This window comes from Eucyclogobius newberryi, unplaced genomic scaffold, assembly GCF_026437365.1.
Source record: "Eucyclogobius newberryi isolate DKJ021-1_F unplaced genomic scaffold, fEucNew1.0.hap1 SCAF_18, whole genome shotgun sequence".
In the NCBI taxonomy this organism is placed as follows: domain Eukaryota; kingdom Metazoa; phylum Chordata; class Actinopteri; order Gobiiformes; family Gobiidae; genus Eucyclogobius; species Eucyclogobius newberryi.
In genome coordinates, this window is record NW_027315812.1 from 24,879,770 (window position 1) to 24,903,927 (window position 24,158).

At 39.5% G+C, this 24,158-nt stretch overlaps 1 protein-coding gene across 2 annotated transcripts in view; it reads right to left on the bottom strand.

The window, feature by feature from the left end:
• Positions 1-907: 907 nt before the first annotated feature.
• Positions 908-24,158, bottom strand: part of LOC140364797 (protein disulfide-isomerase TMX3-like) — a 92,309-nt gene continuing 69,058 nt past the window's right edge. For both annotated transcript variants that reach the window (XM_072451160.1, XM_072451159.1), the window contains exons 14-16: positions 20,501-20,630; positions 10,639-10,707; positions 908-1,410 (exon numbers count right to left, since the gene is read on the bottom strand). In XM_072451160.1, the coding sequence (XP_072307261.1) occupies positions 1,093-1,410; positions 10,639-10,707; positions 20,501-20,630 (517 nt within the window). In that variant the 3' untranslated portion in view covers positions 908-1,092. The remainder of the gene's footprint in view (positions 1,411-10,638; positions 10,708-20,500; positions 20,631-24,158) is intronic.

The window sequence follows — 24,158 nt, forward strand, 5'->3', positions numbered from 1 at the left end:
GTGTCGTTTTTGATTACTTTTCATTTTAATCATGAGATGCTATAAGAGATCGACCGATATTTACACTTTGTTGGCACATTGACCATCGGCCTCGAATCTCCAGCACAGGTCGATATGTGGGTTGGGCTTAACTGCTTTGAAGACAATGCTCCATTATTGGTTGCTAGTAACAGTTTTGTGGATTTTGTGGTTTAAAAATCATTTCTATTAATGTAATTTTTCTTTATCATACTTTCTGTAGAGCAGTTCTTATAGACAGTTTGTAGTAATTTAAAAACACATTTTAGCTCATCGCCCATCGGCACTTCTGGGCTCAAAAATATCGGTATCGACCATGAACATATCGGTTGATCTCTAGTTTCCATGTGCAATCACCAAATTAAATGTGGACTGTAAAACATTTGCGGATAACTAGCACACATTTCATTTTGAAGTTTAGCTAGCCGCTTTCAGTCGCTAGTTAGCTTTAGCGAGACGTTTGCCGAGTGCTCGTCTCCATAGAGATGTTATTGCTTTGCCTGTAACGTTCCACAATATGGCGTTCATCTTTTATAATATCTCCATGGAGGTAACAAAAAAAAACTAGCTTTAATTTAACAAATGCAAGATGTACAATGCCATTCTGTGGAATATTTCCGCCAAAGCAATGACATCTCCATGGAGACGAGGACGTGGCGGCTCTACAAGAAAAGTTACAAACTACAAAAAGAACTGGTTGAATAAAACTAAACAGAAACTTTAACCAAACATGACTTACTTCCCCTTTAAAGCAAAAAACCATCAGTGGATCAAGGATTTACGGAGTGCTCAGACATTATAAAAAAGAAAAGCGTCGTTAGATGTTGGAATAAATAAACTAGTAGCTTTTGGTCTCTCTTCTGCTCTTGATGCTTTTTCTTACAGAAGGCCGTTTCGTATGATGTCTCCAGCGTTCGCCTGCCCTTTCACACCGACACTGCCAACTCGGAACACGACCCGGTGGGAAACGAGCGCTGGCTGGACAGTGCGTGACATGAAAACCAAAGAAAATCCACCACATCTTTCAGCCTTCATATCGGCGCGTTACATTAGACCTACGACATCCTCCCGCTGTTAATCAGTTTTCTTCTCCTGAGGGTTTTTATCGTCCATTTCCTCCTGTTCGGGGTCGTTGTCGTCTTGCCCTTCTTCCTCCTCCTCCTCCTCCAGGCCCTCGAGCTGGTGTGGATGCTCCGCCCCTTCCCCCTCCTCCTCTTCCTCCTCCTCTTCCTCCTCCTCGTCGGTGAACCCCTCTCTCTTCAGGGGGTCCATGTCCTCGGAGGCGGCGTCGTTGATTTCGGCCGTGCAGATGCCGTAGCACATGAGGCTGATGACTCCGAGGGGCAGGCCGAACAGGAAGCAGCCCAACAGGGGGGAGCTGCGGAACACCGACTGGGGACAAGAGCAGAAAGGCGGGACTTTAATTATGTGCAAAAATATATTCAAATACTAGAGCTGGGTTTAAATAATCGATTTTCGCATATTAATGACCGATTATCAATTTGCACGTCCAAAGATCGATTATTTTTTTTTTTAAATTAAAATTATTTTCTACATTTCCCTCAGTGAACTTCAATCGACCTTCAAGAAAGATAATTCAGGACTCCTGGATGATCTTTCTTGAAGGTAGATTGACCCTTAACCTTTTCATCAGTCTTCCATCAGTAACTACCAATACTTGTAAGATTTGCTGTTTAATATTGATATAATACTAGTTTTAATATGTTGCTTCTCTACACAGTCATGAAGTGAAGGAAACGGTTCAAATAATTTTTTTCATTTTTAATAACATTAACCCCTGGATCGAATCGAAATCGGAGCGAATCGGATGGAATCTGAGAAATCTGAAAAAAAAAAAAAAAAAAAAAAAAGATTTTGAAACGTAAAAATTGGAATGGAATCGATTCTTGAAATTTGAATCGAAACCCAGCTCTATCAAATACATCACGACTACTTATTTATTTGTTCCATTTTTCCTTTTATTACATGAAAAAACAAAAAAAAAAGCTGATTGTTTTTGTCATATTGGCCATAAAACAAGCTTGATACAAATTAATGTCTACAACAGCTCGTCTTAGTTAATGTGCTTTTATTACAAATGACTGACAGCGCACCAGGAGGAACGGCAGGTGCGGTGCCTCTGGGTAAAGCTCAGAGCTGTTGCATTGAGCTGTCAAAACTTTCCACAAACTCCTGAAGGTGACATTTGGCTCGCAAAATAAGATGATTCAGGCCTAGTCGTGTTGTAGAGCAAGAAAAAGTCCAGAGGTTTAGGTGTGAGAGAAATGCAGTGGAATTCTAAAGGTTCAATTTAGTATTTTAAGATGTTCAAATCTATGGCAAAAATAATCTCTAAAGATACTGGAGGAAGTGTAAATAATACCGAATAGTTTTAAAATGGAATTAATTAATCTTCCACAGAAGTTTTATGAGAGCATAAAGTAAATGTATTATGATTATTTAGTGTTGGAATTTGCATTACACATAAATTGACGAGGCAAGACAAGATTTTGATCATTTTTTTCATGTAATGTTTTTGCTGTCATAGTAGCACTGCTTTTTTGAACTACAGCTTCTCAACAGGAGTAACTCAGCAAAGGTCAAACCAAATTTAAACACAGAGGAAATAAAATAATTCTCCTTCTGTGTGCACAGTCTTGTAAAAGAAGACTATATCAATGTGCCTCATGAAAAAGTATATTTTTAACTGTGGCACTGAAAATTGGTCAGACACTGTATCTGGCTTTTCACTCAGTATCAAAATAGAATATTTGTGTGGTGACAACACAACTTCCAAAGCAGAATCCCAGTGACAGCACCAAGTACACAAGTACACACAAAGAGCAAGTTTATAGTCAGGGGAGGTTGAATCAAAATACAATATCTATAATAGTCACGCAAATCGTGACCACATTTTCTAAATTATAACCAGGCTTGATGGATAGAATCTAGAATATTTACATTTGTTTGTTTGTTAGATTTTTCCATTTTATTTTCTTGCCGTAACATCAAACAGAGAGATAAGTTGCGCCTCAAAAGTCATGTCAAAGTCGCTTGGATGAGAAACGAAACGTCCCCGTCGACTGTGTAACCTGTTATTTCATTACCAGCAATGACATCAGCTCTCAAACGAAGTACATTACTGTCAAAGCGGATTAGAGGTCATGCAGTATTTATATTTGAACCAAGTACATACAGTCTACAAAAGTATTCAACTGACAAAATGATCTGTGCAAAAAGTAGAAATCCTGTAGTGACTTCTGAGATGTGGGTGTGAATTGTGAGTTTAATTTGCATTTTTACTGTGTTTACCGGGTTCGACCCCACGACGGCACGTGTGCTGTCCACTGGACCACGAGCGGCACAGAAACGCTATTTTCAGTTATACAAAAAGATTAAATATTGGCATGTTCATTTTAAATTAATTAGTTCTTTTGCGGTTTATGAATTAGAAATGGTTCCAAACATCAGCACGCGCTTTTTGGTCTTTCGGCTGTTGATGTAATAAATTAATCCAACTAGTTCTTAATGTCTGACTAATAAAGTACAATTTATCTTTAAAAAAGGTGATTTACGTCAGTGTTTTTCAACCTTATTTGGGGGTCATGGACTCTACAAAATGGTTAAACATTCAATTAAAAAACATGGATATTACATTTTTTCAGAGCACACCTAGTATCTGCTCGTATCCTTGGAGATATGAATGCTTTGCCTACAATATTCCACAAGCTCAGATCTGTGGTGGGGCCGCTCCTAGTAAAAATATATTGAGTAAATGCAAGACAAACAGTATTAATGTAATTAACGTTCCAGGCAAAGCAACATCTCCGTGGAGACAAGCAGTTGGAAGAGTTCTAGTGCAGCTTTAAACAACATGCAGAACAAAGGTACATCAGCATATTCACTCAATCACATTTAAAATTGTGTTGAAGAGAAAAAGGTGCTTTCCCGTGGAGCGTATTCATCATACTTCATGTGGGCGATGTGCAAGTGAATGTGGAAGTGTGTTTTTCACTGTGCAGTAGGTTAATAGTGCTGTCGACTGTACAGCTCCCACAATATCCATGTAATTCATATCCGCGTACTGTGAGGTCATCTCCCTGTAGTATATGAATGTTATATATGCATCTTCACAATAATAATGTAATTACTTCATTGCTACGAGACAATAACAGCTAAGTTAAGTTGAATGGAATTTGCAGATGTAGAGATGTCAAAATGTTTAATAGAATATGATCAAGGGCAGCTAAAAATGTATGTAATACTAAATTCTGTTGGTTACCTCTGCCACTGAAAAACAATGGAAGTCTTACATTGAGGTTACAATAACAGAGCGCAGCAGTACATTCTCCAACTGTAAAGTCTGGTTTAATCTCCCGTGTCACAATGGTGAATGAATATGGAAGTGATATTGAGTGTAAATGGGATCATTATGACAAATTGCCATTTATTCAAATAGACTTCTCATGGTTATAGCCCTTTCTTTGGCCCATTCTGGCTAATTTGTTCTGAATACGTTGTAATAATGACCCTTCAGTTTCAACGTTTGCCATTTGATGAATTGAGATTGGTTCATCTATATGCATGCACAGTAGACTGACTTTGGCCTAGAATAAAAAGTTGCCGTTGGATTTATATGGTTAACAATTACAGGGATTACAGCAAATTAAGGTAGTAAATAACTATTATTCTGCCAGGACTTCTTCTTGGATAATTTCATAGTTGTTTGGATCGCGAAAGGGTCGAAAAGAGCAGAGAGTTTCACAAACTTTCACCATGATGAAGTAATCCCCATTGAGTACAAAAACATGAATTTAACATGCATCCACTGTTATTGGATCTTATCTTAGCCATAAAACCTCTTCTCTCAGCAATTTTTTTTATTTATTTCCTTGGATTTAATTAATTAACTTTAGACTTACTGTACTTTTCGGGCTATAAAGCTCCAGAATAAAAGCCGCTACAACAAAATTTACAAGAAAGAAACAAGAAAATGTCCCTATAAGGGCCGCACCTGTCAATAAGCCACAGGTGCCCACATTGTAACAAGAGATATTTACATGTGTTGCACCGGTTGTCTTTTGAACCGGGGGTCTCGCGGCGCAGCAGGTATAATTAAACAATAAAAAAAACATACTTCTGTATAATTGGCTCATGTGATGCAGGGGTCAGATCTCGCCAAGGGTCTCATTTCCATGAGGCAGGTTCTAAACTGCAGACCGCTGTATATCACATGTCCACGCTCCACGTTTGTCTCTGCGTTTCGCCACGTCTAGATTCACTTCCTCATTAGACTCATTTCTCTGTGAATATGAGTCTAATTGTAATATATCACACATTGTTTTAAAGCTTAAAATACAGTGTCCACTGTCCACTGACATCTTCTGCAGTGTGTCAAATGCTTGCGCTTCCTGCTAGAGTGCCCCCTTTAGGGGCCGTTAACCAGTCAAAATCTTCAAATTAATTGCACCATTTTATGGGCAACAGGGTTCAAAGCGTGGGAAAAAAGTAGCGGCTTAAAGTGCGAAAAGTCCGGTATTACCCACCCCTTGCTTCTACCATCACAATTAGATGCTTATTTTTGGATACAGAATTCTAAAATGCTTCTCTCTTGCAGCTTGGCACACATGTTCGCATACAAATTGATTTTCTGCTTTTGTTTGCAATGAGCTGCCGTGTAAAAAAAAACCTTGCTTCTCTTTTGTTGTGCTCCAACCAAAAGTATAGGTCTTTCTCTGTACTTTTGCTCTTTGATTCTCACCCCCACACAAGTTGTAACCACAACTGAAGTTACAGAAATACTATTTTATTCCTTGTTTATTTCCTGAGGCTCTATATGCTGCCAGTGTCCAACCTCTCCTCACATTTATCCGCTTGCTGATGACTCAAAAATGTCTCGCTGAATAGCCCTCTGAGGCCCAATAGAATCTGCACATAGTAAATGGGAGCCTCTCTGCAGTCGCCCCAGGAGGATTGTGGGAGATAGAGTGTACGCGGTCAACAAGTTCTTCTGGACGTGATCTTGGCAGCGCTGATTAAAAGTCGAAGGGAAATGCGAATTCAGGACAGGCGCGGCACAATTAACATTTCGGTGTGAGTGAAATGAGTCTCTAGCTGTGGTTTTTGGTTTTCTAAACAATGTGAGGAGCTCGGAAGAAAATATGTTTGAGTGTGTAGAGGAGGTTGGTTATATAGTCTCCACCGCAGCAGCTGAACTATACATTTTCCACATTCACCCTTTTAACATTATTCATCTCTATGGCTAACACCCTAACACCTCAGACATTTGTCTGCTGCTCCTCTGGTGGAAATGTCCTCATCCTAAAATGTATAACTCCAAAACACACTCAATAAAAGTTCTAGTCAATTTAGTAATTTCTCTGTTTCTCAACAGACCATAAGGTGCCAAGTAACCCATTCTAGGCTCTCTACAGGAAAGATATCATGTGAAGTGGGGAGAGTGCAGAGACATTCTGCAAATGGTTAAGCCTCAAAATGCCTCAAACCACAACACCTAGTGTGCAGCCTGTGTGCCTGCAGAGCCCTCTGCTATACAGGACTTTCAGCAGTCCCTTTATCAAGGGACTCATGGTCTGTTTTTATGCTTTTAAACTGGTCGTTTTACATGTCACTCAAATGCACCGACTGTGACTTTATGACTCGTATTAGACAAAAGGAACAGGAACTAAATGTTAAATGGAGAACAGTTCATTTTCATATTTCCACACCATATGTGTAGGCCTAATTAATAAACAACTAAATGAATAAGGTATGGTACAAAATAGTAATTTAATTGCGTTAATGGCAATTGACTTAGTTAGTGTTAGTTAGTGTGTGAGTTAGTGAGGGTCTGTTTTTTTTTTTTTTAAATTATGTAGGATTTTTTAAATTCCCGGCCCCAATTAAAACCTTTGTTTGTTTTGGTGCTTTAAACTGCCATTACGCACAATAAAAGGTGAACTTGTATTTTGTTGTATTAGTAAATGTGCAATACTACAGTCAGTATACAATACAAAAATGCACAGTAGGTCTCAAAGTTTTGAAATTTCTCCAGAACAAAAAAAGTGCTGTGAAGCACCCAAGAAATGGATCACTGCAAGTGTCAGCAGTAGAACACAGAATAGCACCGTCACACAGCCTGCAGTCATTGCCACTGGAAGAATGATGGTAATAGCGGGGGCCCAGTGAGAGTGGATGAGGTAGAGACTGTGTGCTATGCTAACACAGCTAACTATGAGTCATTGGTCCTGATGTGGCGCTCTCTCATTGCATCTGTCCTGTATCCAGACTGTGAGGAGGAGATACTCAAATATTGGACCAGAAATCTTGTACAGCATAAATCCTTACATCAGTGGTTCTCAAACATTTTACACAAATAAGAAAACATTTAGCCTTCTGAGGACCATCACATCTTGGTCTAGAACAGGTCTAAAGTAAGACTATGTGGATACAATGGACATTAGAACTGAAGGGGAGACCGCATCACCAGAAGGAGATCATGTACCATTCTGGTTTAAATAGATTGAGTTTAATATATTTAAATGGTATCTAATGTTTACGGTCTTAAAAAGGTGAAAAACCACAAAATTATTTTTAACAGTTTGCAGCGGTCCAAAGCGGTCACTTGCCTAATGCCTCCTGAGAATCCCAATAATCACAGTGATGAGTTTATGAGTAGGAGTTTGACAACTTTCAGAGGCTAGACAACAGCCTACTTTTGACTCTTGGAGAATAAAACTTTTGTAATAGATGCAGACAGCACACAGCGGCCTCATATTGACCATGAGAGCTGCTTTTACAATATATCTGTACTTGGACAAGACAGTCACTCACTTTCCTTCTACATGGATTTTGAACCTCCCCACCCCAGTATACAAACTGTTCACACCTCATAATTAGCATATTTTGATTATTATTTGATGCCAGCAAACAGGATTATTTTTTTTTTTTTTTTACAAAGTCTGTATTGTGTTCCAACTAACACTTTGACCAAGCCATTCTAGCAATCACTGCAAAACTGTTCACATCCATTCAAATAATAGCAACAAAGGGATGTGGGCGGGGATGGGGCTAAGTAAAAACGTGAATTTTCAGAGCACTCGAGCCTCAGTTGCAGGATGATAGAGGACTACTAAAATATCAAAATACAACTTTGAGTAAAGGAATGATGAGGAAACACCATTGTAACAAGGCTAAAAGTTAATTTTAATTGATTTTGCATAATAAGTGCCCTTTAACCTGTTACCATCCACCTATTTCGCCCTGTGCACAATGGTTGGACATACCCAAATGGCATTGCTTATTAAAAGAGGATCTTACAGCCCACATGCAAGTGTGATGCATCATTAGAAAGCTTAGGCCTTCTAGTTTCTGCAGATGTGCACATGAATACTGTCAGGGCTTCAGAACTTGCACTACAGAGGCCCAAACATAAACAAAACATCCTTTTTTTAGTCTCGCCTGAATATTGTCAATTTGTAATGGTCCTGAGCATGACATACTTCATTGTGTGCATATGCTGTTCACTGTACATGATGTTTATCCTGTTGACAACAACTGTGTAAAGTTTCAGATCTCTGGGAACAGGCATTTTGGTGCTGTTGACCTTTTTGTATCAAAAAGTATATTCGGAACAAGTGATCCAAATATGTGCCAACTGTGCCAAACTGTTTTATTACAATTTTAGCTCCTCTATGATCATAAAACATACATTTTGATGTTTGTCTAAAAACAATGAATGTGAAAATGTGTAAATGAGTTTACCCATGAATTTCCCATATAGAGGTTAAAAAAATATATATATATATATATATTTTTGTATTGATATAATACATATATCTAACAAAATGCGCGTCCAAAAGGCTAATAAAATCAGAAAACGTTTTGTGTAAAATCTAGTCGCAAAATGCAGAAATATCTAGGCTCTAACAGCCTTACGCACGAGAACAGGGAGAATTCTGTGTGAATAAGGCCTGCCTACCATTCGAAAGCTATTCTTATTGGCTAGAATAATATGTCAATCAAAGTCTCCTACGTGACTGTTAGCAGTAGCTAAGGGCTAAAAAACAAAGATGGATGCGCGCTTCGGAAGCGGCACACAGAGAACAAACCCGGTGACAAAAAAATTGGTGGATGGTCTCATTCTGTAGATAACAGTCTGAGGAAGAGATCGATGCCAAACAACATCTTATAAGTCAAACAGGTCATTTGTTATGGACGGAGAAATGCGCCGGACGAGCGCATTCTCTGACTATCGTCAACGAAGAAAACTTTGTTTACTTGACAATATTTCGAAATCGGAAAACTTCAGGAAAAATACAAGTGGATATTGTTTTTCAATGATTCCTTCCGGACAGACCGAGTACAAGGATGTACAGAATTAAAGCCGTTTCGTCCGTCATAAACAGCAAACAGGTAGGACATGCGTTTGTAAAAGTTGAGACTTTCTCACAAACTATTGGCAATTGCTTATTGGGGCATATTTTTCAATCTAAATCAATGACATGTTCGTTTTGTTGAGAAAATAAGCTTTAAAATGATGTATAACTTGCTGGTATTGACCACGGAAATAAAAGTGATGATGTAAGAGAACTTTTGTAATTTGGAAAATGCTCGCCGGCGGACAGGTTTTAATATTAAAAAAATCTTGCTGGACGTATTTCTTTTTAAAAACTAAACTAGTTTTAGTAACTAAAAGTCACACCTCCCACTCCGAACCAACTCTAAAATTGTCCTTACAACTTCCCCACACGCCTATAAAGGACAGTGTAAATACATTGTTGAAGATTACTGCACTTGGTGCCAACAGAGGAGCACTGCAACAGCTGTATTTACATTCTTATCACTCTCAGGAAAATAAATGTGACTTCTCCCACAAGACGCAACGACTACATAGGCTAAACATGGCAGGGGTGACAGTGAACGCTTGACTCGTCCCTCTTCCCAGCTACACTTTAACTGCCGGCACTGCAAATTCCGAGCCCGGTCTTGTCCTCTCAATGTTGTTTTAGTCCCAAAGGAGGAAAAGTGCAGGGTGCTGGTGTATTTGTTCTACAGAGCGGGAGAAGCAGGTTGGAAATACAGCTTACTTTGGGCTAAACAGAAAAATGGTGAAGGTCAGGTTTGAGCTGAATGTTCATGTGTATTTATCCACAGGTTCTTGACAAATTCAGGCTGTTTTTTGTTTAAATGAAAGCCCTTTAAACACTTTTCAATTTCAAGGAGACATAGCATGCTCTTTTTTTGGAATTTTGTATTAAACCAAGATGCCTGGATTGTCATTATACATTTTGTTCAATGTAAACTGTGCAATATTGATCTAAAATGGATTAGTAATAGAAAAGAGGCCTATAGACTGCCTTTGTGGTGTTTTTATTGTTGAAAAATGGCTATCGGGCCATTTTGAACCCTACATAATAACTTGGAGTCTACTTTTCTTTTCAAATAACCACACTAAACTACAGGGATTGAGCGAGGATAGGGGGTAGGTGAATACTTGAATTTTCTGAAGGCTTACTCAAACATTAGTAAGGTAATGATGAGGAAACGATTAAAAACATGGTTAATAACACGTAATGATGGTAAGTATGCAAGTTGTATAACGTTTTTCATAAGACTCACCATAATAGTGGATCGGGCGTCGAAGCCGATGCGTTTGATTCGCTGAATGAACCCATCGCCCCCATAAGCCTGTGAGGATAAGAAAAGGTAGTTTAATTCAAATGTCAGTGTTGAGGTTTTACATGCGTTGATAAAGGTGGAAGTTTTGTATCGAGCAACAGGTGGAAAATGTCAATCAATAAATCCCAACAACAAATAATGCCTTTTCGACATGACCATTTATTCATTCATTGGAAGGAAATGTGTGTAGCAAGCAGCTGCCCCAGGGTGACGAAAACATGGCTGTCTAACTGAGTCAACGACCTCTTTGACCACCATTGATAACAAATTCATGCTTACAGTCACACAGGCAAGATGGGCCCAATGGTTTGCCCGAGGTCATGGGACCAATTGCTTTTGAAGACCCCCACATCGAGGCTAAAGACCAAAGGCGACAGGGCATTTGCAGTTGTAGGGCTGAAACTCATCCTCTGAATATTACATCTGCCTCCTCTATTCAGAGTTTTAAATCACAACTAAAAACTCATCTCCTCAAACTTGGTCGAGCTGGGCATTTCTTACTTTTTACGTTTACTGTGTGTGTTTTTTATTGTGTGATCGCACCTTTGAAAATTCTGGGCAGCAGAAACGGTATCAAAAAAGTGCTACATAAATAAACACCCAATGAAATGGCCAGTGCTGGATTTTAATAGTCAACCTTCAGATTATAGGTCAGTCATTATTTTATCAAAACAGTCAAATATTACATTTTCCTACAGAAAGTTTCTACAAGATTTTATTAAGAAAAGTGTGCTGTTTTTAGACTTTAGGCTGAGTGCTGCGTCAAATCAGAGCAGTCTGTATGAAGTGCTGAAGAACCGTGATGAAGACCCAGCGCTGCCCAACCTCAAATCAGGCACTGTGTCTGGTAATGACATCCAGACAAAGGTTTTCAGCTCACACCGTCAACTATATATTTTGGTGTGGAGTTTATAATTTCATATTGTTTAATATAATGAATGCCTTAGGAAACTTTGAGTTAAGTTAAAGAGCATAATTGTTCCGTTAGTACCTAGTCTAGTTAAATGAAAACATTTAGGTTAAAATAAATCAAATAATCAACTTTTAAAAAAGAACTCTTAAATTGTTACATTATTAAACCTCTTTGTGCCCTTGTGATGGTTAAATATTTATCTTCGGGGCATTTGAAATGTCTGCTTCTGCCCCCTGCTGTCTCTGGGCAGAAAACGGGCCTTTCATCATTTGCAGACATCGACCTAAAGGCCACTCTTCTGGGAAACTCTGCTTCTTTTTTATATTCAGCAACATTAAAATGTTTTGTACGTTATCATACTGCCTTAAAAGAAACAAAAAAAAGAGGATAAACACTTTTGGGTCAGTTCTCTGACAGTGTACTTTCACAAGGGAGCTGTAGGGGGAGCTCTATCGATAGTTACTTAGTTCTGCTTTAAAAACATTACTTTTCTAAATTGTTTTAAGAATATAATATTTAATTAAAATCAATTGAAAGTAAATATAAATTAAAAATTTAAATTTAATAGCTAAAAAAGTATTGGAGTTTAAAGTGCCCTGTGTTAAAATGAAATGAAATTTGATTTGAATGAGTAATTGGTTATTAGTTAACTATAAAGAAAACGGCTATTTGCATCGTTAAAATGAATTGTAATATTTTTTTTTGTATTGAATATATATTTGTTTTTAACCTGCTCAACCGTCTTAAAAAGTTGAACTGAAACTGCGTTGTCTAAGAAGAAGCATCAAGGATAACATAACAATGAGTCGATGAAGTCTACGGCACACTTGGACAACAGTTCACGGCTTGATGTATCTTCTGTCATACGAAGTAAACAGATTCTTATTATATTGGTGTCTGCACTGCCACATAAACCACATTAACCAAAGCAATAGGCGACCGGTAATCCTTCGAATAAAGACGAATCGCCGCCTGTGGTTTAGTGCGAAACATTCTAAGCTTGTATATTGAGACATTTTAATTAACAACCTGCGCAGTAGTATTAGTGCTAATCCGCCTCTGCTCTATTTGATCAAAATGTGTATCACCCGATTTGAGTGAGATATTTAACATGCACAGCCGGCAGAGAAATGTGCATTTTTACAATCTTATTTTACACACCGAGAGTCGTTTCTTTACAAGTGCATCAAACTGAACCCGGCGAGCAAACAGCCCTAAGTTGATGCCAAAGTTGCGTGCACAGATTCTTGGGTAATTGGAAGTCATAAAAACGGGGTGCAGCGATCCAGCGCTTGCCCACAGCGTCAGACAAGGTTAATGAGTGTGATGTAACCGCTATTTACACAAGCTGCTTTAGTTTAGATAGTAGATATGCAAGGCTCCATGGCACAGGAAAACAACTCAATCCAAACACGATCAGACACAAGGAACACACGGCAACAATGCTCTGATGTATTATGATTGTCTTTTCATTTCAACATTTTTGTCATATTAGACTTTAATTGCTCTAAATTTAGCAGCGTGTTTTGTGTAAATGTAATTAGAAAGTCAAAAGCCTTTTAATATGGTAAAATGTAAGATTTGCATATGCATTATCTATCGTAATGAACACATTCTGCATTATTTGTATTGTTAATAGCACCTTCACATCTCTGGTTTTAGAAATGAAACACATCCACATCAGTCAGAAGATTCCCATAAGGGAGATAACAAATGCTGGCTTGCCCCCAACATTCTAATGCAGGCACGCAGTTGTAATGAACTCGATTTGACGGAAGATATCCTCAGAACAAGTCGGTCAATGATTGATGGAGTTAAAAAGAGTGCAGAAGATCTCAGAGTTCTGCTTAAAATGTCACAAATCTGGGAAATTTGAAGCGTTTTCTAAGGCTCAGAGGGAGAGGGGTTGACAGGGTTCACAGGGTTAACGGATCAAAAATGTCCTTTAACTTCATTAGGTATTTTTATTTAAGGGAGCACTATGTAACCTTTCTGAAGATGCTATGACTTTGCCTGAAATGTTCCAAAGTATGGCATAAAAGTTATCTCGCCACAAATCTGACTGTAATGTGGCCTGCTCGTCATCAATGACAAAGAAAAGATAAACGTTCCAGGTAGAACTGTTTTATTTCAGGTTTATCTTACTTGGGGTTAATGTGTCAAGTAACTTATTTTTAAAGATATGTTGCTAAAGAAAAAAATATGCTATTGTGACAGGCCTACTTGAAAAATTTAGTTTTGCAAAAGTTCATCCATACTTCATTAAGAATAAAAATGTAATACAATAATTGCATAACAATGATCAAAATAGCACTTTTTCACACACCTCCGTGTTCTTCTAAGCATGTCCTTTTGTTTATGTCTGTGTAATGGTTTTAGCGCGGGGCAGCGTAGCCTTGAAGCGCCTCGGGGCAGGTTTTCCAGCAGCACTTAAAAAGGGGAGGCTGACAGTGTCCAGGCTTTGGCGAGAGCAAAACTGCAGAAACAGATGTTCAGCTGATGTTTATTTGGCCGGGCAAAAATAGTTTGGACATTTCTTGGAAACAGAAGATCTCTGGAGCTTGTTTTGTACATCTGGTCCTCCAAGTACTGAGTCAGAGAGAGGACACTGCATAGAGCTGCTTGATAATAGTGATTGAAATAATAAAATAAAATCTGAATTACTTTGATTATAATGGAAATCACAATTACGTGCAAACAGAGGAAATACAAAATTACAAATAAGTAGATGTATCGAACACAAAGTAGGCTATTGTGAACATATTCTACAAGAGTAAAGAAAGTCCAACAGCGAGCTACTTTTTAACTTCCAGAAATATATGTATTTTACAATTGTATTTGCATTGAATGCACTTCACAGTAATAGTTAAAAAAAAACTTATTTAAGAATGACCCTATTTTGGTTATTTTTCATCTCATTAAATAAAGAGTAACCTAGCTTTATTTCCAATGCCAATCCTGTAAACCAGTTTAGGCTGATCCAGTGGAATTTATATAAAAGTATGCTTAATTTAGCCAGTTAAATAAAATGACCCGCGTAAAATAGGTCTACACATTACAAAGGAAAAGAGACTGGGGAGGGAAAGATCCAGGTTTACAGTGGCATTGTTTGAGCAGTGCGACTTTATGAAAACATGGAAGACTACCAAGAAGGAAGGGAAGAAACTAAACTGATTTAGGAAAAAAAGCCTAAGGAGAGTTCGAAAAGCAACTGGCAGCAACATGTAACCATTAAAACCATAAGTGGACTGAATGAAATCAGTGATGAGGTTAGAAAAAGGATTTGGACATGGCTGACATGTGTTACACGGAGAGTAAAAGCGTATTAGGATGGGCACCTGAGGGAAAACGAGCAAGAGGGAGACACAAAACAACATGGAGAACGGTCAGCACAATATATAATTTTTTTTTTTTATAATTATGGTATTGGAGCATGTCATTTCAAAGTTGCATGATAATTTGTCATTATTCTATGTATTAATCATGCGTTTGTTGCATGGGCTTGTTTTGACTTTTGACCAATCAGATGTGCCCTTAACATGCACCGCAGAAGCAGTCGCCACATTATACACAACACCAGAGGAAACACACTTGTGGAAGCAGCAGTCACATACACACAACACCAGAGGAAACACACTTGTGGAAGCAGCAGTCACATACACACAACACCAGAGGAAACACACTTGTGGAAGCAGCAGTCACATACACACAACACCAGAGGAAACACACTTGTGGAAGCAGCAGTCACATACACACAACACCAGAGGAAACACACTTGTGGAAGCAGCAGTCACACACACACAACACCAGAGGAAACACACTTGTGGAAGCAGCAGTCACACACACACAACACCAGAGGAAACACACTTGTGGAAGCAGCAGTCACACACACACAACACCAGAGGAAACACACTTGTGGAAGCAGCAGTCACACACACACAACACCAGAGGAAACACACTTGTGGAAGCAGCAGTCACACACACACAACACTAGAGGAAACACACTTGTGGAAGCAGCAGTCACACACACACAACACCAGAGGAAACACTTGTGGAAGCAGCAGTCACATACACACAACACCAGAGGAAACACACTTGTGGAAGCAGCAGTCACATACACACAACACCAGAGGAAACACACTTGTGGAAGCAGCAGTCACACACACACAACACCAGAGGAAACACACTTGTGGAAGCAGCAGTCACATACACACAACACCAGAGGAAACACACTTGTGGAAGCAGCAGTCACATACACACAACACCAGAGGAAACACTTGTGGAAGCAGCAGTCACATACACACAACACCAGAGGAAACACACTTGTGGAAGCAGCAGTCACATACACACAACACCAGAGGAAACACACTTGTGGAAGCAGCAGTCACACACACACAACACCAGAGGAAACACACTTGTGGAAGCAGCAGTCACACACACACAACACCAGAGGAAACACACTTGTGGAAGCAGCAGTCACACACACACAACACCAGAGGAAACACACTTGTGGAAGCAGCAGTCACACACACACAACACCAGAGGAAACACTTGTGGAAGCAGCAGTCACATACACACAACACCAGAGGAAACACACTTGTGGAAGCAGCAGTCACATACACACAACACCAGAGGAAACACACTTGTGGAAGCAGCAGTCACACACACACAACACCAGAGGAAACACACTTGTGGAAGCAGCAGTCACACACACACAACACCAGAGGAAACACACTTGTGGAAGCAGCAGTCACACACACACAACACCAGAGGAAACACACTTGTGGAAGCAGCAGTCACATACACACAACACCAGAGGAAACACACTTGTGGAAGCAGCAGTCACATACACACAACACCAGAGGAAACACACTTGTGGAAGCAGCAGTCACATACACACAACACCAGAGGAAACACACTTGTGGAAGCAGCAGTCACACACACACAACACCAGAGGAAACACACTTGTGGAAGCAGCAGTCACACACACACAACACCAGAGGAAACACACTTGTGGAAGCAGCAGTCACACACACACAACACCAGAGGAAACACACTTGTGGAAGCAGCAGTCACATACACACAACACCAGAGGAAACACACTTGTGGAAGCAGCAGTCACATACACACAACACCAGAGGAAACACACTTGTGGAAGCAGCAGTCACACACACACAACACCAGAGGAAACACACTTGTGGAAGCAGCAGTCACACACACACAACACCAGAGGAAACACACTTGTGGAAGCAGCAGTCACATACACACAACACCAGAGGAAACACACTTGTGGAAGCAGCAGTCACACACACACACAACACCAGAGGAAACACACTTGTGGAAGCAGCAGTCACACACACACAACACCAGAGGAAACACACTTGTGGAAGCAGCAGTCACACACACACAACACCAGAGGAAACACACTTGTGGAAGCAGCAGTCACACACACACAACACCAGAGGAAACACACTTGTGGAAGCAGCAGTCACATACACACAACACCAGAGGAAACACACTTGTGGAAGCAGCAGTCACACACACACAACACCAGAGGAAACACACTTGTGGAAGCAGCAGTCACACACACACAACACCAGAGGAAACACACTTGTGGAAGCAGCAGTCACACACACACAACACCAGAGGAAACACACTTGTGGAAGCAGCAGTCACATACACACAACACCAGAGGAAACACACTTGTGGAAGCAGCAGTCACACACACACAACACCAGAGGAAACACACTTGTGGAAGCAGCAGTCACATACACACAACACCAGAGGAAACACACTTGTGGAAGCAGCAGTCACATACACACAACACCAGAGGAAACACACTTGTGGAAGCAGCAGTCACACACACACAACACCAGAGGAAACACACTTGTGGAAGCAGCAGTCACATACACACAACACCAGAGGAAACACACTTGTGGAAGCAGCAGTCACACACACACAACACCAGAGGAAACACACTTGTGGAAGCAGCAGTCACATACACACAACACCAGAGGAAACACACTTGTGGAAGCAGCAGTCACATACACACAACACCAGAGGAAACACACTTGTGGAAGCAGCAGTCACATACACACAACACCAGAGGAAACACACTTGTGGAAGCAGCAGTCACATACACACAACACCAGAGGAAACACACTTGTGGAAGCAGCAGTCACATACACACAACACCAGAGGAAACAATTCTTGAAGTGCGAGGCAGAGACTTTCTAATATCAGCCCTACAGTAAACACAGGATGGCACAAGTGGGCGGCAAAAGCAGCAGTCGCCCACCCAAAAGACTGGAACACAAGTGTGATGGTCTTTAAGGTCAAGGTAAAATTGGTCTATTGTAATTATTATTTACAATAGTATAAAATGTTTTATACTCCTCAGTACACAGTACAGCAGATTGAGAGCTGAGACAGACATTAGGTGTTTTAGCCCCGTTTCTAATTACAATGTTTTTGTCACCATTTTACTCATGTCTAGCTGCAGAGTACAGGACTGGGACAAAAGCTGGCAAATAGCATGAAGAAACCTTTATTAATATGCAGAAGAAATAAAAGTATAGTGTTTTTTTTCAGGAGTATAGGGTCGCTCGTTGTAAAATTATATACAACGTCTGAGGCGGCAAAACATACTGTTTTGCTGTAGTGTCCTTGGGCAGGACCAGGGGTCGGCTACCCGCGGCTCCGGAGCTGCATGCGGCTCTTTAGCGCCCCCCTAGTGGCTCCCTGGAGCTTTATCAAAGATGTATAAAAATGGAACTAGATGGGGGGATATATTATTATAATATATTTGATATATTATAATAATATATGACGCAAACATGACGCAAACATTCTTAACGTTTTCCAATGCCGTAAAAAATTTTTTATAATAAAACATTAAACAAAGATTTGAGCCGGCGACACTCATTTCAGTGCGACGCACGTGGGCGGAGCAGTGCCGGGCAGGTGACTGTAAACAAACCGTAACGGAAGAAATTATGAGAACAGAGGATAGCCCGAAGAATGGACCGAATCATTTGCTTTCATTGCCAATGCGGAAGGATAGTCTGCATGTTTGCTTTGACATGAGAAGTTGTCAAAGTTGTCAAGTCATTTGGAAAGACATTTCCAGAATGACATGAAGGATTCTCCGCAAAGACAGTGAAGGAAAGGGAAAATGGAAGGCAACATCACCAATCAGCAAACCAAGGAGGTTAATTCGGTGTCTGTGATGAGTCGTGTGATGTGATCAATATCCAACAGGCATATTCAGGTATGTGAACTTTGATGTGCCGACTTTGAATAAATGATCAAATATATATATATGTGTTCAATTCCACTGTTGCCCAGATACAGGGGGGGAAGAGAGGAGGATTGTTATTGAGGTTTGAAGAGGACTGTGTTTATTTTTTTGGAATCCTCAAAATAAAAATCAGATTTCTTAATTATATTTCTACATTTTCATCAATGCAACATAATATGAAACATTAACATTGTATTGGAAGTTAACCTTAATGCACCAAATATTATATAGCAGAGTAGTCATGTGGTGTCACTCTCTAGGGGGCGCTGCAGGGAAACTAAACATTTCATCAGGAATGCTCATTATGTATTTGTAGCCTTGTCATTTTGATAGTCGGCTAATATAGATAGTATACACTTACAGCCTGTGTTCCCTTCATATAAGGCTTATAGAAGGCTTTTAAATTGTTTGCGGCTCCAGACAGATTTGTGTTGTTGTTTTTTTGGTCCGATTTGGCTCTTTGAACATTAAAGGTTGCCGACCCCTGGGCACGACACTTCACAAACATTGCCTAGTATGCATCTGGTGTGTGCGTGGATGGTTGGAGGCGACACAGATTGGCAGCCTTGAGTTCGTCGATGTGAATGTTAAGGATTTCCTTGTATTCAGTTCAGACAAAAATATACGACCCAACTTCGGTGGACTAGATTTACATGTTAAGAGCTATAGAATTTCCACAGAACATAAAGCACATTGTGAATAAAACCTTTTCCTTTCCATATCCACGCACAATGCAATATGTGCTCTTGTGGTAATCAATGTCTGAGAACGGTGACAGAATTATTGGAGATAATCCAAGAACGGGCAGCGATATGAAATCTAAACATACAAAAGGAGATTAGAGGAAAAACTCTGGCAGCGACATTATCAGGGACATGTTAACAGTCCAAGCCATCGTGTCTGATTAATGGAGAGTACTAGTGTGATTTCAATGGGAGACGAGCGTAGTGAAGCAACGAGCGTACCAGGGAAGCCAAGGAAACCTTTTAGTTTATTGCAGCAGTGGGGCAGGGCCACCTTCATGTCTTAATAAGTCCACACCCCGGACTTAAGACCAGAACATGTCCGAAAAAAGTCCAGAACAAGTCCAACGCCTCCAACAGACTAAACGTTTCAAGAAAATACGACTGGAAAAATTATCCAAAAGGTGATTTAAAAAAAAAAAAATTAATACCTGAAAAAAATACAAAAATACACTTCAACATTAAAAGATTTTTGTTTTTAACTAAAAAATATAAAATATATATAATCATTTTGGCTCCGTTTACATCTTTATTGCTCAAAAATACTATGAATAACATGCACTTTTACAGCGTGCGGGTCGCCTCTCCACAGATTTGACCTGTAACTTGGCTTTGTCACCTGCTTGTCTCCATGAAGATGACAAAATCAATGCCATACTGTAGATAACAATAACGGAAAAGCGATAACATCTCCATGGAGACAAGCAGGTGGCGAACACTCCAGTAAAGTGACATAGTGCACCTTTAAATACATGCAAGACGGTCAAAAGTCAATGAAGAAAAAAAAAAAAGTAATGTAAAAGACGCTAAAACGTATATTCTTTTGTAGTTAAAATAATCTCAAACCTGTGCGGAACCGTTGAGAACCTCGCTGATGAACTGGACCAGCTGCTCCAAGGTCTGAACGGGCTCTTCGGGCAGAAAGTACTGTTCGTTGGACGTGTTGAGGATGATGACCGAGGGCACCGCCACCTCTCTGCGCCAAAACAAGAGACGAAAAAAAAACACAAGGCTTTGAATTTTTACCACTTTCAGTTCCCATCGCCATCATTAGAACACCGCAAATTGCAATTTCTCCAGGAACAAACTGTAACACCGAAAATGCAAGAGGGGAAAAAAATAAATTGCCTTTTTCCCCCCATGGGTAGTCATTCAAAGAGGTTTTTTTGTTGTTGTACTGGAAAAGATATGATATAAGCTTGGCCTATTTCAGAAGTGGCTTTTCCTCGATCTTTTATGCAAACTGCGTCCAGCTCGGAGGCGGTATGGGGCAGCACTGGTCACACTTAGGGACTTTTACAAATGAAAGCTGACAGCGGAATCGCATCGAGTATTAGGAGACAAAAGAGAAACAAAAGAAAAATAAGGCAGAAATGTCCCAGCGGTTCGTGTATGACAACGCTAAGCCAGGAAGCAAAGACAAATACTTGGATATTTAGTCTCTGCGTCTTTAATTCAATTTGCTTTCTGGCTTAGAAGTACGACAGGCTTACCAAACGAGGGCAAATTACGAGTGTTTGGACAACGTGAGAGAAAAATGCCATCAGCAGTGTTGTATATAAGATACTCGGTACTTATTTGAACAAGTATCGATCAATGTTAGAAAAAAGAAGCAGCAGAAATAGTAGTTTGAAATGTTAGTATCTCTATGAAATCTTTTATTCCCACTAATCATTTAAATCGAAACACTAGATAAATTGATGACAAAATGATCATTAGTTGCAGCCCTGGACAAAGGATTCATGTTGGAAATATGAAATTCGAACGTTTGTGTTTTTTGCATCAATCGCAAATATAATTTGGTTTTCTAATTTTTGCGTTCCATCCTAACCTACCAGACTCATATTACAGCACTAATAATGCTAGCCCTGGCAATACTGAAATGGAAAGGCACCAGTTGTTGCAGAGAGGAATTTTAGCCAATCACAGCAGCCAATTGACACACTATCAATTTTGTCGAAGTTTATAATTGTACTTTTCTTTTTCGAATCTTACAACAGATGTGACACAAGTAGAAGTATGCAATTATATTATACAATTATTTCCTAAAAAAGAACCAACAAAAACATTTATAACATCTCTAGATGGTGGCAAAATGGCAGAGTGGTTAACTCCTCAAGCAGGCCAAATCTTGTGTATGAACATTTGGTGTGGAATTTGCATGATCAAACCGTGTCCTCTGGATGTGTTGATTTACCTAATTAAGCAAAAACAAGCACGATAAGACAATCCTCCAGCTAGGTACTTGTAAAACTAATCATAAAAGCAGTGTTTTGATTACAGCGACTACAGTTGGGAACTAGTTGTGCAGCTAATGGGCTAATAGCACGTTTAGTGCACGTGACTGCTGTTTCCATAGTACCTTTGGTAAATATTCATATACAGGTATTCCATATTTATCATAGTTTCACAATAGTACTACTACAATAGTGTAAATATTAATACTTCAGTAAAAGTACACCATTATAAATGCACTTGAAGTAAAAAGTAAAAAGAATATACAGTTGGACGGGGCTATAATTTTCATCCACTGAATGTTGTGCTTGTAATGAATAAATTGCAATTAATTGGACAGAAATCAAGTGGTAAAATTATATTTGTGAGGGATAGGAAACTCAGATTTGTTTCTACATTTAGCTTGTTAACGCCTAATGAAGTGTTCTTCTCGCATATATTTCTTCCCACAGGTCGTTTGTGGGTCTGTGAATCCACTGGGAATCCAAAGTTTAGAAGTGAAATGAAAAAAGCGAATTGCACACAAGCAGGCTCCGGCAAACTGACAAAAACTGAGCCCAATACAAAAGGTAACAAGCAAGTTTTTATAATGTAAAGGAGCAGAAAGTATGAATACATAAGTTAAACAGTAAGGAGTAGCAGTAAAAAGTCGCCCGAAATAGTAATCAAGTAAAGTACAGAAGTGAACCCTCGTTTATCGCGGGTAGAAACCTTTATTTTTTTACAGTTATTATACAATGAAATACTCCATAAAACATTGAAGCTCACACGCGCCGCTCTCACCGGCCTCGCAAACTTCAATTTGGCAAGCGGTTTTACGTACGTGTACATATTAATCCATAACGTTATTGACACACAGGTAGAGAAGACGCAGAATGCAGAACACAATGCATGATGAAAATCCGCGAAGCAGCGAGACCGCGAAAAGTGAACCGCGTTATAGTGAGGGATCACTGTACACGAAAGATCTACCGTATTTTCCGGACTATAAGTCGCACCGGTCAAAAAATGCATAAAAGAGAAGAAAAAAACATGTATAAGTTGCACTGGAGTATGAAATAAGGTTGCATGTGTGAAAATAACAAATTATATCACATATAAGTCATTCCAAAGTATAAGTATATGTATAAGTATAAATATAAGCATAAGTTGAACCCTAGCCAAAACTATGAAAAAAGGTATGACATATAGTTAAATACGGTACTTAAGTACAGTGACCGAGTACAACTACTTTGTTACTTGCCACCTCTGCAAAAGTACAGGAAGTAGCTCTGAGACCTAATATGGTGTCATTGCACGATTTGAAACACAAGTCAAATTAGGCACATCTTTAATTAAACTCCTTAAAACGTGTTTACGCTGTGTTCTGTCTGCTGTAGGCTCAAGTAGTCAAGTAGTAGTGGCGACCTCACGTACCTGAGGTCGCCACAACAACATTGAAGGTTAGGTCCAGTTGGCGTAGTATGTATGAACAATACAAAACATTTCACTTTTGAATCATCCAAAGTCCTTCAAATCTAATCTAGAAAATGGAAGCTGAGACCCGTGAATACTTCCAACTTGTGTGATTGTGGACTATATAGCTGTTACTTCATTCCCAGATGCTCTTGTGGTTTGAGGGCCACCAAGACAGACAAAAACATGGCCATCTCCAGAGGACACAGTTTACAGGGTTTGACTTGGATGTGGCTAACCGCTGTAGCATCCCACAGGCTAACATACGCTGACAGGGCTTAAGTTCCAAAACAGCGGACAGAGAACAAAAGTTAGAGGGTGGAGTTCAAAGACCACTCATGGTTATGGTTGATGAACACCACATGGAGCAAAACATGGCTCACCACAGTTACACGCACAGTTACAGGTCTTACTTTAACTCTGAGTCATGTAATATCGTAAAGTGGAAATGGGAGAAAAATAGAAAGTACTCATGAATTAGTTCAGATGTGCTCATTGGGCACAGAAGTATCAGTCAATCCAATTACAAAACTTTTTTTAACATTGACTTGCAGTGGCTTAACTGCGACATGTGTAAAATCAACTTTAATGAGCTTTTAGCCGTGTTATAATGGCATTTCCTCATTAGTTTCCTCACATTTGTATTCGTGATGGATTCCTGCACTTTATTGTCCCGTCACCTACAACTTATCCCCACCCACATCCCTGTACTCAATTGTGATTATTTGAACAATTCTGGTTGATATATTTAGGGTTATACAGGGCTTTAAAATGTTTAATTTTTCAAAGCCACAAATCAGGAAGTCAATGGATC